The sequence below is a fragment of the Pantherophis guttatus genome, chromosome 2, assembly GCF_059756535.1.
Source record: "Pantherophis guttatus breed Tessera chromosome 2, ASM5975653v1, whole genome shotgun sequence".
Lineage (NCBI taxonomy): Eukaryota > Metazoa > Chordata > Lepidosauria > Squamata > Colubridae > Pantherophis > Pantherophis guttatus.
This window is the reverse complement of record NC_142064.1, coordinates 117,253,749-117,271,301: the sequence shown is the minus strand read 5'-3', so window position 1 is coordinate 117,271,301 and position 17,553 is coordinate 117,253,749. Positions and strand designations below refer to the sequence as shown.

General features: G+C 38.0%; 1 protein-coding gene across 3 annotated transcripts; it reads left to right on the top strand.

Moving 5' to 3' along the window:
- Positions 1 to 7: 7 nt before the first annotated feature.
- Positions 8 to 11,184, top strand: LOC117675542 (uncharacterized). Of its 3 annotated transcripts, none has more exons than XM_087888617.1 (5): positions 8 to 467; positions 7,750 to 7,921; positions 8,071 to 8,315; positions 8,766 to 8,905; positions 9,374 to 11,184. In XM_087888617.1, exons 2-5 carry the CDS (start codon positions 7,767 to 7,769, stop codon positions 10,217 to 10,219), a joined length of 1,386 nt encoding a protein of 461 aa, XP_087744743.1. In that variant the 5' UTR covers positions 8 to 467; positions 7,750 to 7,766; the 3' UTR covers positions 10,220 to 11,184. The 3 variants fall into 3 exon arrangements, with proteins under 3 accessions (XP_087744743.1, XP_087744744.1, XP_034290181.3); XM_034434290.3 differs by lacking the exon at positions 8 to 467 and adding an exon at positions 1,595 to 1,705; XM_087888618.1 differs by lacking the exon at positions 7,750 to 7,921 and having other exon boundaries at positions 16 to 467.
- Positions 11,185 to 17,553: the final 6,369 nt, after the last annotated feature.

Here is a 17,553-nt window from a genome sequence, read left to right as displayed (position 1 = left end):
AACAGCCAAGAATTCTTTTTTTTGTAAGATGGCGGCTAGCGAAAAACCTTTTCGGAACGGCGGTTAAAGTGATGACGGCTCTCAGCAGCCTCTGTTTTGTTAGTCGCCCCTTGTATTTTTTAAATTAAAATACTGACAATGGATTGTTTTACTTTCGATGTGCTAGAGACTAATATCTTGGTCGGTGCTGGTTAGGAATTATGGGGATTGTAGTCCAACGCAGCTCTGGCTCGGGGAAGACTTGTAAATTAGATACAAAAGGAAGCTGAAATCTGCATAGCTTTTTTTTTTTTTTTGGTCCATTCGAGTATTGACTCCTAGTGACTACATGGACAAGTCCATGCAATTTTCTTGCCAACGTTTTTGAGTATGGCATTAATATTTGCTCCAACATATCCTACTTCAATGATTAGCAATGAAAATCCAAAATTCCACTATAGCAAAACAATTAAGATTTTAAGATCTGGGTAAGTTTAATCATTGCACAAAGTCATATAATGTTATGTGAGTTTATAAATTTGATTAAGAAATAAATAATAAACATAGCCTGTTTGGTTTACCTTTGATTCTCACCAGCCCAAGGTTGACTCGGCCTTCCATCCTTCCGAGGTGGGTAAAATGAGGACCCAGATTGTTGGGGGCAATATGCTGACTCTGTAAACCCTTAGAGAGGGCTGTAAAGCACTGTGAAGTGGTAGATAAGTCTAAGTGCTATTGCTGCTACTATACAGTAGCAGATTGTTCAGATTCCACCATTGTGTCTTGATATCTGTGATTAATGGCCTAGCATGCTAGGATGAATCCATCTAAATGTTTATTTGAAAAGTTATGGTTAACTAAACTATGGTTCAGCATGATATGTGAGACCCTTTCTAATTCAAATGGTGGTAGGGGTGCCTTTTCCCTCCCATGTTTATAATTGGAAAGGTGGCCATATCTGAACAAGTGCTGAAAAAAGAAAAATCAGTGATTTGCACTTTCAGGTGGTGGTGGGAATAGTCTGCACTACACTGCCTGCATTTTTAAAAAAATATACTTGCTTTCAATAAGCAAATGATTCACCAAATATGATGTAATATCCACTGCATTTAGAATGTGAATATGAGATACCAACTACAGTATGATAGTTCAGGACTAATGCAGTGGTGGGCTTCAACATTTTTTACTACCGTTTCTGTGGGCGTGGCATGGCTTGGTGGCGTGGCATGGCTTGGTGGGCATTGCAGGGGAAGGATACTGTAAAATCTCCATTCCCACCCCACCCCAGGGGAAGGATACTGTAAAATTTCCATTCTCTCCCCAATCCAGGGGAAGATTACTGCAAAATCCCCATTTCCTCCCGATCAGCTGGGACGTGGGAGGCAGAGAATAGATGGGGGCAGGGCCAGTCAGAATTTTTACTACCGGTTCTCCGAACTACTCAAAATTTCCACTACTGGTTCTCCAGAACTGGTCAGAACCTGCTGAAACCCACCTCTGGACTAATGATTAACAGAAGAGTTGGTAATACTGGAGACTATCTGCCATGACTTTAGAGCATTATGTAACTGAGGTCATAGATTAGCCTTTTGTGAGCTCAAAAGTTCCATCCTGGATGTCCCAGATTCTTTCGCAGTAGCCTTAGCTACAGAAATGAAGATGGGGCATCTATTCAGGCTGTATGTTATCTTCCAGCTACTTCTGTCTTCCTCTTCCTCTTCCCACTGTAAGCAACAACATGCCAATGTAGTAGACTTGAGTCCTGTTCCCTTTTTGGGAGGACTGAGAGGTCTATGCAACCTCAATATTCATATTTTTTGAGTTAAGTGATATATTTAAGTTGAAGGATTCAAGACACAATATATTATTTAGAAGTTTGAACTATATTATTATATACTCAACATTGTAAATTCACAGCTGCCAATTCTTTAGTTGATGTTGATCTTCATATGCGTTCAGTTCTTCCCAAGAACCTAGAATATTGTAATCTACTGGCATAGGATATCTGCAGATCCAAGCAATGGGGACTTCCATAATGGATAGATGGGAAATTTGTCAATGCATAGATTTTCTAAATGCCATCCAAGATTTTTTGGTATGGTACCCACTGTACTGATAACCACTGGGACCACCATGATCAGCTTATGCCACAATCTTTCAATTTTGATTTTCAGATCTTGATATTTTCTGATCCACTCCAATTCTTTGTGTTCAATTCTATTATCTATTATTGCCATATCAATTATCCACACTTTCTTCTTTTTTAACACTCTTAAATCTGTATTATCAGTGTTCAGAAATTCCACAATATTTTAACCTGCTCATTTTTTACTACTTTTAAACTCAATCTTTCCACCATTTTTTAGAACAGTACTGGCACATGATAATTTTTACAGATGTTCCAGCTAATCATTTTGGTGACTGTTGTTGTGTATAATCAGTTTGTGCAAACTTCTTTTTTTTTTTATTGCAAAAGTTTTACAATTACATTTTCACCCCTTTCCCCCCCCCCTCAACCCACCCCAAACTTCCCAACCTCCCTAACCCTCCCTAACCCTCCCCTCCCCCCGGACTTCCACACAATATACTCATGTCAGGTAAAAAAAAACCCTTGGTATAAAACTTATATAAAACTTGAACCCCTCCCTCCCCCTTATAATTTTTTTTCTTATCTTCATTACATTGAAATATTACTATCTTAATATATCATTTTCAAATAAAAGCTATTTGATACTTCCTAGTTTGATATTTGTTCTGAACATAATCTATCCACTTTTTCCATTCCCATTCATAAGTCTCTTGTGAACAATCTTTTAAGTATGCTGAAATCTTCGCCATCTCTGCAAAACTGGCCATCTTCAAAGTCCATTCCTCGATAGTGGGCAAAGCTTCATTTTTCCAGTATTTACCTATCAACAATCTTGCTGCTATTATCATATACAATATCAATTTTGTTTCACCCAGTGTAAAACCCTTAACTATACCCAATAAAAACAGTTGTGGAGAAAATTGAATTTTTTTCTTCAAAACATTCTGCATGATCCACCAAATTTTTATCCAAAAAGCCTTAACTTTCCTACAAGTCCACCAAACATGATAATATGTAGCATCTAAACAATCACATCTCCAACATTTTGGCTGAACATTAGGGTACATACACGACAACGTTTTGGGGTCTAAATGCCATCTATAAAACATTTTATAAAAATTTTCCCTCAAATTCTGCGACTGTGTAAATTTAACATTCTGAACCCATATTTTTTCCCATGTTTCCAACATCACTGGTTCTTCAAAATTTTGTGCCCACTTAATCATACAATCTTTAACTAATTCAGTTTCTGAATCCCTTTCTAACAAAACATTATAAAGCCTTTTAATATGCATTGGACCTTTCTCTTTTATGTGTCTAACCAATTCTTCCTCATGCAACATAATACCAGTTTTTTGGTCCTCTTTCCATCTCAATTGTAGTTGAGTATATTGTAACCAAGTTAAGTTAATCCCTTCATCCAACAGTGTCTGTAATGTCTTCAACTGCCATCTGCCCGCATCTGTAAAAAGAATCTCTTTGTATAAAACCCCCCCGAGTGACATTATATTTGTATTCCACATAATATGACCAAGATCCAGCCATAGCGGTATTTTATAATCCCATTTGAATCGGTGCTTCTTCCAAACTCTCATCAAAGAGTCTCCACTTTGTTGTCATAAAATAAGTAAGCATGCCATCCAAATTCAAGATCAAAACTTTCTATATTCAGTATTCCAGTCTTTTTCCTTCCAAACCAATCACTTGCTAAGGTCAAAGCTGCTGCTTCATAATATAACTGTAGGTTTGGAAGTTTAAGACCTCCCCTTTCTGGAACATCTTGCATAATTTTCAATTTCACTCTCGGTTTTTCCTCGTTCCGGACAAACTTATTCACTCCAGTTTGCCAGACTTTCAGTTGTTTATCACTTTTAAGCACCGGAATCATTTGAAACAAAAAAAGAAATTTGGCAAAATGTTCATCTTAACTGCTGCTATTCTTCCAAGTAGAAACAGCTGCAGTTTTTTCCAAGTCTCCATATCTTTCTGCACCTCTCGCCACAACACCTCATAATTATTTTGAAAACTTCTTGTACCTGCTGAGTATATGATCTCCTGTTTCTTCTGCCCCTTTGCACAATCTGCACTTTGAATCATTTGATGATATTTAAATTCTGGCCTTATTGCATTAGTTTGAATAGCTTGCTTTTGAGCAGCCGAAGTCAAGCCTTCAGTTTCTTTTTTTAATATTCCACTTGTAAGCCCATACCATTGCCAGGTTTTAGCTTTATCCACTTACACCTCACTCTTGTAAAAAATGACCATATATTGCTTTTCATTCACAGCATTCTGTTCTTGTTTTTATTACATTATTTTGATATTCATATTTTGTTTCCTGCACATTCAATAATTTTTAAATTGCATCAATGCTTGTTTTTGGCTGTCTTTTATGTAATCAGCCAGGCATGCTTTCCATCTTTGATAGTTTGTTTGACTTGAAGTAAACCTTTGCCTGTTTCTGTGGGACAGGTATAATTTATTAATATCATGGCAGGATGTAATGCATAGTGAATAGTCATCCGTTTTCTTGGTTTTTGGTCTAGTTCAGCTTGAGTCCACTTAATATTTCCAGCAGTGTATCATATCATAGGTATAGTCCAGGTTTGGCCAAACAATACCTCACTCTTTGGAACAATACCTCACTCTTTAGTGATCACATTTTAATTTCTCCGTGCTTGATATCCAACTGTAAAATGCCCAGATACTTATTAGCTTTATCCTGATTTGGGCATTCAACATTTCAATTCCATTATTATTTGTGATTTTACCCCAATTTATTATTACAATAACACATTTCTCTAGGTCAAATTGCATTGCTGTATCTGTATTAAAATAGTTAATGTTTGTCCATTACTAGATTTCAATTTGATTTTCCATAAAGCTTCTAATCATCCATATAAAGCAAATGAGAGATTTTATTAGCATTTTGTTTTTGCTGTTGGTATTCAAGATTTCTTTTCTTCAAAATCATTGAAAGTGAGACTACTAAATTAGGTAATAATGAGTCACCCTGTAGAATATTTATAATTTATTAGATTTATTATAATGGTTCATTGCATAGTCAGACAGATATATAGACTGGATTTGGCATTTTTATCCACCTATCAAGTGCTTCCCAAGGACCTAGGATAGGCAGATATTGTTTCATGGTGTTAAAAGAAATCATCGTTGCAGGATGTAAGCTGTTCCATGTAAAGCTGCCTTTTCCAACTGATCCTGGTGATTTTATTAATGCCAATAGTGTTCAAGTGGTGCTCCAGATCTTTTGGAATTACACCCAAAGGAGTCTATTATTAGTGATACTATCTCTGCTTTATTTTGCCACAATAGTTCTTTTGTCTTTCTTATCAACAATTGTTAAGTCTAAGATGTCATATAGCTTGTCTGTATGAAAAGGAAGTGGGCTTTGCTCTTATTTTTATATACTACAGATAAATCTTTGACTTACAACCATTTGTTTAGTGACTGTTCAAAGTTACAAGAGCACTGAAAAAGTGACTTATGATCATTTTTCACATTTACGACTGTTGCAGCATTCCCATGGTCATACAATCAAAATTTGGGTGCTTAGCAACTTGCATGTATTTATGACAGTTATACTGTCCCAAGTCATGTGATCACCATTTGTAATCTCCCCAGCCAGCCTCCAATAAGCAAAGTCAATGGGAAAAGCCAGTTTCACTTCATGACTGTATGATTTGCTTAACAACTGCAATGATCTGCTTAAGAAATGTAACAAAAAAGGTCATAAAATGGGATACAATTTGCTTAACTAGTGCCTTGCTTAGCAACAGAAATTTTGTGCTCAATTGTTGTCATAAGTCAAGGCCTCGGTTAACAACTGCCCTGTCTGTATTGGTGGGAGTGTTCTTAGTGGTTACTTGATTGGATTGTTACTTAGTGTTAACCTGTTTGTCTGTGTTGGTATTCCTTGATTGGGGTATTGTTTACTTCTTGATTGCTGGACTAGATCAGGGGTGTCAAACTCAAGGCCCGCAGGGTACTTAGATCTGGCCCACGGGCCTGCCCTGAAAACAGCAAAGGACCAGCCCACAGTCCCTCTGTCAGTGAAAACAGAGCCTGGGCGGGCCACTAGACACCTCCCCAAGCTCCGTTTTTGCTGGCAGTGGGCTGCAGTAGGCCGTTGTGACCAAAACCAGAGCCCGGGTGGGCTGTGCACACACCCCCGGCCTCTGTTTTTGTTGGCAGAGGGCTGCAAGAGCTGTCACGGCTGAAAATGGAGCCTTGATGAGTGACATTGAGCTGGTCATGCGGCCACGACCCCCCGAGGTCAAACACAACTCTGATGTGACCCTCAGTGAAATCGAGTTTGACACCCCTGGTCTAGATGTTAATCTTGGGGTTATTCTTTGCTCATATGGGTATTGATTGCTAGTGAGAAGGTATTTTTCTTTTTTTTTTGTTTCCTTTTGGATTTTTTGACTGTTGTTGTTTAACTGTTGTTTATCTCTGTGCCTGTTGGTGGCTGATTTGTCTGAGTGCCAGGCCTTCAAGAATTCTCTGATGTTTTGGGACTTGGATGGAACTAGTTTGCTTACAGTTTCCCAGTTGAAACTATGGTTGAGTCTGTCCATGGGTTGTGAAATTAAGAAGTTTTCATCATGTCTTGACTACTAGTTGGTATTCAAGGATGTGTTCTGCTAGTCTTCTGTTTGTCCTACATAATGGCTGTTACAGTCCTTATACTGTATGTTATAGATAACTCCTGTTTTTTCTTCTGGGGCTGCTGGGTCTTTTGGTTTACTTAAGATGCTTTGGAGAGTTTTAGTTAGTTTGTGTGCTACAGTGATGCCATGTAGTTATAATGGTCTCTTGGTAATTTCTGAGATATTTTTGATATATGACACTGTTATCTTTTTCACAACTTGTATTAGTTGAGCTATGGTAGACTGAGTAATCAGGCACTTTTTAATAAAATTGTGTGGGTATCCATTTTGTTGGAAAACCTGATTCTTTTTTCTGATGTTCAGCATTGCTGCAATATGTTTGTGCATTGGAAATAGCTTCTCTTATGGGAGATTGGGTTATTATTTTGGTACCGGTAGTGAAGCACTTGGTTGATGTGGGTAGTTTTTCAATAGACTTGTGTCTGAAAAAGTAAACTAACCATCCTAAATAAACCAAAACACCCAATGCTTAAGTACTCAGTAAGCCTTCATGGTATACTAGCTTCAGTACATCTTCACTGTTCTTCAAATATTTTTCCAATGCCCTCTTTTTTCTTCTTCAATCATCTCCTGTACTTGAAATATTCCACACCCACCTATTTTCCTTGGTAAGTAGAGTCTGTCAACATCACTGGGGGGATGAAGGGCATGATTCATTGTCATTATTTTTTGGTCTTATCCACAGCTTTTAGTTCGGCTTGAGCCCAGTTCACTATTTACAGCTATGTATGTAATGACTGGAATTGTCTGGATATTAATTGCCTTGATGGTATATCTTCCACTGAGCTTGGACTTTAAGATCTTTATTCTTTTGATGTATTCACTTCTAATCTCCTTGTTGACTTCAGTGTGCTTGAAATTGTCAGTTTCAAGAATGATCATGTATTTGTAGTGACCAGAAGTAAAGCTTACCACCACTGAAGAGTATGTTATATTGCACAGATAAGATGTTTCGATTGGGGTTTCCTATAATAATTTACTGGTCTCCTACAGTTTGTGATCTTCAGCATATGCAACCCAAATCAGACAAAGATGAACACTCGGAACATAGTGACAACTCAGAAGTACCATGGCTTGTGAACATCTATGGCAATGGCAGGAGATGCCAAGGAGTTATCCTGAGCAGTTGGTGGGTCTTGACGGCAGCCAACTGCTTCCTACTGATGTGAGTAATGGAAGAAATTGGAACAAGTTTTCCTTCTAGGAATGATTGGCATATGGGGAAATATAATACCAAACAACTTCCAGGTTATGGGAAAGTCCTGCCACCAGAATCATCTCCCTTTATTAATCCATGCTATGTATGCCTTGTAGGAATCCGAGCCAAGTAGAGTTGACTGGATCTCATGGGCGTTTCTCCGCCAATACAGTGAGCCAATTTCTGCTACATCGGGGCTTCAGTTCTTGGAATACAGCACCCAATAATGACCTGGGACTAATCTTGCTTGGTCAGCCAGCTGATTTAAGAAGACAAGACATGTGGCCTGCTTGTATCCCCAAAGAACAAAAACCTTATGACATAACAGAGGAATGCAGGATTTTGGAACAAAGTAATAATGGTGAGTTTGGGAGCATTCCATATAGGTTTTTGGATGTCAGAAAAATGTATTAGGATCAATGCCACAAGTACAAATGAAGATATTGGCACTTGTGGCATTTATTTAAAAAACCAGCTAACTAAGGGCAGAATTCAGTGCATTTGGCATAACTGTAAAGAATTATTGGATAAGCATGGCAGCTAGTATTTGACATGCAATCAATATTATTTTTAGGGAATTGTTTATCCTTGCTGCTTTGAAAATATTTGAAAATCTGGGCACAACCCAGAAAAGAGGATAAGCAGCTTTTCCAGAATTTGATAATTTAAAAAATAATAAGAGTACCAATTTTTAAAGTATAATATTGCACATGTATAGTCATAAACATATTAAGAGTAAAGTAGCACTGCAGGAAACCTTGACACAGCATAACAGTTCAGGTAGCTGAGGATCTTTTCTCCCTCTCTATAGAAACCACAAAGTTGTTTTTAAAGATAACCATTGTGGAGAGTCTAAGTGTCTTAGAGTGTTCTAAGTACTGGCCTGGATCTACAAATGAACGGAACTTGTGTGTTGAAAGAAAAAAACCTCCTAAGCATGCAGATTGCAAGGTAACCTATATAACTAGATTCAATGGGTCAAATCTGTGGATGAAGAAATTTCCACTTGGTTTTTTAGTCATTTCATTTAGTCATTTCAATGAAAGTCATTGAAATAATGACCCTCCCAACACCTTCTTATTTATCTACATAATTAAAACCTGAATGCTACTGTTTCGAAGCAGAGAAAGCTTTTTCGATCTGTTTCAGAATAGTTTCTGTGCTTTTAATGTTTTAATGTTCAGAAGCTTTTCTGGAATAATTTGGATTTACTAACCAAGAAAATCTATTTTTAGAACTCATTGGATGTGTCAGAAGCCTGTTATATTGGCTGAGCCCATCCCTGTTATAACAGGGTCAGTGATTAAAAATCTCAGCTGCATAGCCAATCCACCAGTAAAAAATCACCAGTGCAAGTATTTTAGGCTCTTTTTGAGTTGCCTAGTTGATTTTCATGCCTTCTTTCCTCTTCTACTGCAGGTGCCTGTAGGTACTCCAGTGATGTGCCATGACCCAGGTACATCAAATTGGGAAGTGATGGGCATTGTGAGCCAGAGTTTGCACAACTGTTCTGGTCCTATTTTGGCTGCCCAGCTTTTAACCCACCTAAAATGGCTAAGGCAAGAGGGATCCCTAGAAAATCCTCTTCAGCAAGAATTACCGTCAGCTACTCCAGGTGTATCGATCATATTCAAAACAATGAACAAGACACTTTCAGCAACTCAGCAAATATCAACAGCAGCCCCAATTTCTCAAACAACCATATCACTACCAGTGGCGAATTATGTACCTCTTACAAAATCCTATGATAACAAAACATCTACATCATCAAGGCAGTTCTTTCCCCAAACTGAAAAGCCTGAGAATGTAAAAGCCAGAACTGAACAGACATCACCTGTAATAACTTTTGTCACCCAAAGGACCTCTACAACAATTACAAAAGTATCATCTAAAATCTCTTCCAAACTTAGAGAACCTTCATCTGCAATATCTACAAAAGCACACCAGTCTCAATCTGTAGTCTCTTCTACAGTCAAAGAAACTGTTGAAAGGTCCACGACAAAACAGCCCTTCTGGAACACTAGAGAGTCAAAGTATCTAACATTTACAGCTGTCGGACATGAAACTGATGGAAAAACTTTCACAAAAAAGCAGTTACCTTTCACAGCTGAACCAAGTTCTGTCACACAAACAAGTATAATATTGACACCTCAGCCTTTGCCACCTTTAGAGACCACTACTATGGAGCTTCCATCATCCACTACTGCAACAGATGTCAATGGAGGTTTACCCGTTCATCTTGTGATAGTTGCCATGGAACCATAGTTGCCAAGGAGCAAACAGGAGGTTCCATTTCTGGCATGAATTGCCCCACTCAGCATAGCCACAGTCCCCCATCTTCATTTTCGAGTAGGCAGCTCTGAAACAGTGCAGTGAGGTGGTGCAGAATTGCTTTGATCAGGAGAATCCCCACAAGAATGAGAGGGGAACCAGGAAGGGGTAATGAAGGTAGTGGATGTCTAGGAACATACACATCACAGGACATCAGTCTAATCAATCATTTATTTCTTTTTGTTATCTTTTTCTTTTCTTTCTCTAATGGGTTTAAAATAAAATTTTCTAGTATAGCACGATGGCTTAGCCATTCTCTCTGTGAAAGAAAGTTACCAATATGACTTAACCAATAACATTGAAAAGAAACTGGACAGGAAACTAATCCAAGTCAACAGAACAATTTTTGAAGAATATCAGTCATGAGCACATAATATATTTAAAGGAATGGATATCATTCAAAATTAAATATTGAGGGAATTTAATAACCAGCACATAACAAAGCAACTACAATATATAATGATGAACATTCTGAGAATTCTAAATAGTCAAATGTTTAAATTGCATAGTGCATTATTTAGATTTGCTTTGGAAATAAATTTAGAAAATATGGTTTATTATTTTTATGATAAAAAAATCTAAAGTCTAAATTATAGATGGGGAGCTGAATTTTTCTTAAAACACTTCCAGATATGGATCGAGTAATGGACATTGAGGGCCATCTGACCCTATTTGAATCCGGGTGGGAGGGGTGGGGTGTCATAGATATTATTCAATGCAGCTGCTTGTTTTTTATTCTATGCCTATTTTTTTTTCCAGTTGGAAAATCCACTGGAATTTAGTCATTTGGTAGACCAAGTTTGTCCTTCAGATAAGGCAGATATGATTGTTGACTCTCAAGTTGGACTGCAGCAGATTTATATACACATACACACAGACAATTATATATAAAACAAAAATTAATACAAACTAATATGAAATAAGAAAACTGAAAGAGACATCAAAGAGAAGTGCAAGAAAGGAAAAAAGTAAAGAAACAATAGAAAATAAAGGGTAACCAATTATTTTATTAAGTTTCTTACTCTCAGGTTACAGGCTCATTTCAATTCTGTACATTTTGTATCTCTTTTGACTAATTTGGGCTTGGTTATGCACTTTATATGCCATGATTAAAAATGCTCTAAGTGTACAGAAAGCTTTGGACAAGATGCCAGCCAATGCCATGTCATAAAAAAGTTGAATGCTATGTAGTCCTAGATCAGTGTTTCCCAAACTTGACCCTTTGAAGATATATGGACTTCAACTCCCAGAATTCCTCAACCAGGCATACTATTCCTCAACCAGGCATACTGGCTGGGGAATTCTGGGAGTTGAAGTCCATGCATCTTAAAATAGCCAAGTTTGGGAAACACTGTCCTAGATTAATGCAATGACCCTGTTTTTTAACTGCAGTTATGTGGTGTCATTACAAATCATTGAACTTTGCTTAATTTGGATTTAAAAAGGATTATTTAGATGGCACGTTCACAAGCACAAACGTGGTACCTAATATTTCTATGCATTTTAATAAATCCTTATATGCACTTTAAGCTTTGTTTCTAATGGGGAATTTGTACTCAGGTTCAATATCATGGATAACCTAGACTTCATCCAATCTCTACAATTGAGTTTGCAGTGTATTATCTATATGTTTGTGTCTTTGTGACCCAACTGATAAGTCTCTTTTTGTCAGTTCCTGAATTTGCAGAGAGAAGTTGAGATTTAATTAAGGCAGAGAGAGGCAGGCTAGTTGTGTCTTGGAAGAATGTTAAAGTTAAGAATATTTTGTAGGCCTATGAAGCCCATTGGAGCATTGAAGTGACGAAGTGATACCTCCAAGATGGGCAAAGCTGAAATAATCAACTTTTTTTTTTTCATTTAGGAATAGAGTTTGGAGGGAATTGATGCATTTTTATTACAAAAATTCCACTAAAAATCAGATGCTTGCTGCCAGATTTCAGTAGTATGATCTTGGGTGACTCGAGAGTCTGCCAAAATAAATGGAGTTATTGATTACCCATCTTCGGGGTTAGGTTTGAAAAGATAGTTGTTCTGAGAAAATAATCTGTTCTTCCATTTGGAGCACTGTATCTTCCATCATTCATTTTACGGTTTCAAGCATTCAAAGAAAGAAAAATCTGATTTTCTGGTTTTTCCTGTAATAAACTCATATCTTCCACTATCTGACATATCAAGAAACCTTATGGGAAAATCTGAAGACTTGAAAATCCAGAAATGGCACAAGAAGTTTAAAGGAATGAGTTTGTAAATTTTTAGGTGAAAAAATGAAAAATACTGTATATTCACTACAGCTATGGATGATATAACATGAGAACAAACAAGTGAGAAAGGAATGGGGAAGGATGGTTATAACTGAAAATATTGACTAAAGATTGTTGTGAACTGGATAGCAAGACATATAGATTCATAGTTGCCACAGTACTTTAGTTCACAGTACTAAAATTTATTTATCAATGGTTTCTTACGAAGTCTGAGAGATTTACCAAGTGAGCTTCTGCAAGGGTCACTCCAGAGTCCTTTACTCTCCAGCACTTTTATTAATTTTTTGGCAGTAACCAAAAAAGCCAATGCAATCCTACACTGCATTAACAGAGGCATAGAACCAAGATAATGTGAAGTATTAGTAGCATTTTATAAAGCCTTAGTAAGATCATACTTGGAATACTGCATCCAGTTTTGGTCACTACAATGTAAAAATGATGTTGAGACTTTAGAAAGAGTGCAGAGAAGAGCAACAGATGATTGGGGCAGTGGTGAAATCCACATTTTTTTACTACCGGTTATGTGGGCGTGGCTTGGTAGGCGTGGTGTGGCTTGGTGGGCGTGGCAGGGGAAGGATACTGCAAAATCTCCATTCCCACCCCACTCCTGGGGGAAGGATATTACAAAATCTCCATTCCCACCGCACTCTGGGGCCAGCCAGAGGTGGTATGCTGGTTCTCCGAACTCAAAATTTCCGCTACCAGTTCTCCAGAACCTTTCAGAACCTGCTGGATTTCACCCCTGATTAGGGGGCTGGAGGCTAAAACATATGAAGAACAGTTGCAGGAATTGGATATGTCTAGTCTAGTAAAAAGAAGGACTAGGGGTGAAATGATAGTGTTCCAATATTTGAGGGGCTGCCACAAAGAAGTATCCTTCCCCTGGAGTAGGGTGGGAATGGAGATTTTGCAGTATCCTTCCCCTGCCACGCCCACCAAGCCATGCTCACAGAACCAGTAGTAAAAAAATGTGAATTCCACCACTGGGGTCAACCTATTTTCCAAAGCATCAGAAGGCAGGACAAGAAACAATGGATAGAAACTAATCAAGGAGAAAATCAACTTAGAACTAAGGAGAAAATTTATAACAGCAAGAACAATTAACCAGTGGAACGGCTTGCTTTCAAGAAGAAGTTGTGAGTGCTCCAAAATTGGAGGTTTTAAAGAAGAGATTGGACAACCATTTGTCTGAAATCTTATAGTTTCTCCTGCTTGAGCAGGGGGTTGGACTAGAAGACCTCCAAGGTCCCTTCCAATTCTGTTATTCTGTTAATTATTTGGGTGAAGGAAAGGAAGGGAAAACTTACCAAATTTGCAGATAAAGTTTGATGGAATAGCCAATGTCCTACAAGACATAAATAGAAACATCATGATGGGTTGGAGAAATGGGCTGAAAGTAACAGAATTTTAATAGAAGTTAGTGCAAAGTTCTTCACAAACATCAAATGCACATATATATTATGGGGCGGGGGGGCACTTAGCTTTGTAATAGTATTTGAGAGGAGGGGGAAAGATAGTTGATTGCAAAGTGATTTAGACCAGTAGTCCCCAACCCCTGGGCCGCAGATTGATACCAGTCCATGGCCATTGGGAACTGAGCCACGCAAGTGATGGCAAGCACACAAAGCTTCATTTGCGCATGCATGGGATCTAGGATGCATGCACAAAACCATTTCCCTCCCTCTGCCACTCCTGCTGGTCCATGGAGCCAGAAACAGGGACCGCTGATTTAGACCCAACACTATAACGTGGCCCCAAACGCAATTTTTAACTGCCTGAATAGAATAACATTCCCAAATAACAGGACATAATTTTTCTGTTTTCTGCCTTGAATGCATCTACAGTATTGTATCCTGTTTTGGATATTATACTTGAAGGATTCTGAAAAATTGAAACAGTGTTCAGAAATGGCAGTGAAGATAATCAAAGGACTGGAAGCTAAGTATTGTGAAGAAAGATTGAAGGAACTGGCATGTTTAGTCTTGAAAACATGATTGATGTTCATGATTGATTATACTCTTCAAATTGTTGAAAAGATGTCACAGACAGTCCAGACCTTCTTCCAAGGTGTAGGAAACAGAACAATGGATTTAAGTTTTAGAAAATCAAATTCTGATTGAATGTGAGGGGAAAAAAATCTCAACAGCAAGAGCAATTTGACAGTGGAACCAGTTACTGAAAGAGGGGGAATCTGAGTAACTGTCTGAGAAGCTTTAATATGAACTTCACTGAGGAGGAGGAGGCTCAATCATCTCATGGCTCCTTCTAATTATTTGATTCTGTGATCCTAGACAAATTTTTTTTTCAATTCAAGGGGACATATAATAAGAATACCTGAATACTATTATTAATATATATAATATTATAAGGTGAATTATGTACGAACTAGGAATAATTGTGGATCATAATTTTTATGAGGACACAGCAGTTGAAAGAAATACCAACATCTCCCAGCTTTTGTCTCTTTTCCTTCAAACCAGGCTAGGCTTAATCTATACTGTAATAGACCTGACCTGACCTGTTGTTAACAGAGGTGGCTCCATTATGTGGAAATCAAATACAGAGGAGAAATATTAGACTTTTTCAAGAATAACCAAGACTGGGGAGGGCAGCAGGAAAACATTGAACAAATATGAGAGGCATCCAAAATCGTTACTCTCAGTGAAAGTGCTTGAAGGCACAAGGAAATGATTTTCCAGTGACGAGAAAAAGATTCAATGGGCTTTCCTGTTATTTTACCTTTGTGACCATTTTTGCTTTTAAATCAGGAATCAATTGGTTCACACAGAGAGACTTGCAAAATATTCTTGGTCTTCCACTGAAGTCATGATGCCTTTTGGGAGTTTGGTTCCATTGAAAAGTATATTTGATCCACCAAGAAGCACATTGTAACCTCAGTTATCCCCGTCTATTACTACTTATGCTGGTCTATAACCATAGCAGAGATTGATTGATTGATTGATTGATTGATTTAATTAATTAATTATTTATTTATTTATTAATATTTCTATGCCGCCCACTGTCCAAGGACTCTGGGCAGCTTACACCAAAGACAGTATACTAAATAGCATATTGCCCCCAACAATCTGGGTCCTCATTTTACCCACCTCGGAAGGATGGAAGGCTGAGTCAACCTTGAGCCGGTGAGATTCGATCCGCTGATCTGCTGAACTAGCAGTCAGCTGAAGTAGCTGCAGTACTGCACCCTAACCACTGTGCAACCTCGGCTCCTTGATTCGATCTACAGTATTATTACTGTATAATAGGCAGTCCACTTTGTTGTTCTCTTTTGGCTGACCACTTTGGGGGCATAGAACGAACACAGTTGGCCTAAGGTGGCCATTTGATCTAGAAATGTTATTCTAAGGAAGCCCTGCCATCTCTGTCTCTAGCCCTGGTTCAGTCCCTTCAGATGCAGTCTTGCAAAAGGTCAGAGTGTCAAGGACAAACAGTGACATCAAGCTTTTCTTCCCATTTTTCCCACCTCATTTGCTTTGCTACCTGCCTCCAATCCAAACTTAATCTAGCCTTAATATACAATTTGTCCAGGGATATTGACTTGTTATTAGATCTTATTTGTAGGAAATCAGTTGCCAAATCTGCCTTATTTAATTTAATTTCCTATCAAAAAGGACATTCATGGTCAGAGCAATGAAAATATCATTTTAGAAAAGAGATTATTTCAAGTCATTTGAGTGTTGTCTGGTTGATTGGTTTATTAATTTAGGTTTATTATTAACTTTGAATGCTTCCTGCTGGTGCAATATCAGGTTGGTCACAATGGCTAAAATATACTGAACTAAAAACATTCATAAAAATAATCCACCATGAAAACAGAATCTGTTAATTTCTTAATTATATTCTTTGGGAAGAAGAATGCTGTCACCAGTTTCTTGAAGGACAAAATGGTATGTACCACTGAGAGACCTGCTGCTCTGGACTGAGGAGGCTACTGCTAACAATTCCACTCTCTGGGTCCCACCCTACTGATGTCTACCAGGGTAGATATGTGGAGCATCTATGCAGGGTGGGCAGATTTAAATGGATACATCAAAAGATTTAGAGAGATTAAAAGATTCATTCCCATAAGGCATAAAAATGTAAGTTATTTCAGGAGGCTCAAAGTTCTGCAAACAGAACAGAATAAAATGGTTCATCTCCCTATATATCTTCTTAAAAATAGAGATGAGACTATTAGAGACTGCCAAATGCTGCTGAGCTACAACTGAGCTATAATTTTCCAGCACCCAACAACCAGAGTTGCACTGGAGAACACTAAGAGATCAGCTGCTTGAGAAAAAGCTAAAGTCCTCCTAATTAAGAGAATCTTGAGTATCCCAATTAGGAAATGTGTATGATAACATAGATTTTCTCCCCATGTTCCTCAACAGGCACTTACTCTCAAGCTCAACTTATTTCTTCAGTGAATTACACTTGTGTGATTAAAACCCAAAGGCAAAAATTGTTTGTACACGTACATGGAAATAAATCCTATGATGCTCCAGGCAAATAAAAACCAACAGTGGCCAAACTGGATCATCTAATGAGGCAAAGGTATCTTCGGGATGCTCTTCCTCTAAGGAAAGTCCTCTGTCCCCAACAGTTTGGTTGGAACCTCAAATTTAATATAATAACAGAGTTGGAAGGGACCTTGGAGGTCTTCTAGTCCAACCCCCTGCTTAGGCAGGAAACCCTACACCACTTCAGACAAATGGTTATCTAGTCTCTTCTTAAAAATTTCCAGTGTTGGAGCATTCACAACTTTTGGAGGCAAGTTGTTCCACTGATTAATTGTTCTGTCAGGAAATTTCTCCTTAGTTCCAAGTTGCTTCTCTCCTTGATTAGTTTCCACCCATTGCTTCTTGTCCTGCCCTCAGGCGCTTTGGAGAATAGTTTGACTCCCTCTTGTTTGTGGCAACCCCTGAGATATTTCCTCTTTCTGAGTTTACAGCACCAGGACAAGTCCACAATTGAACATTTGGGGGGAAACTTTTGTGATATTAGGCC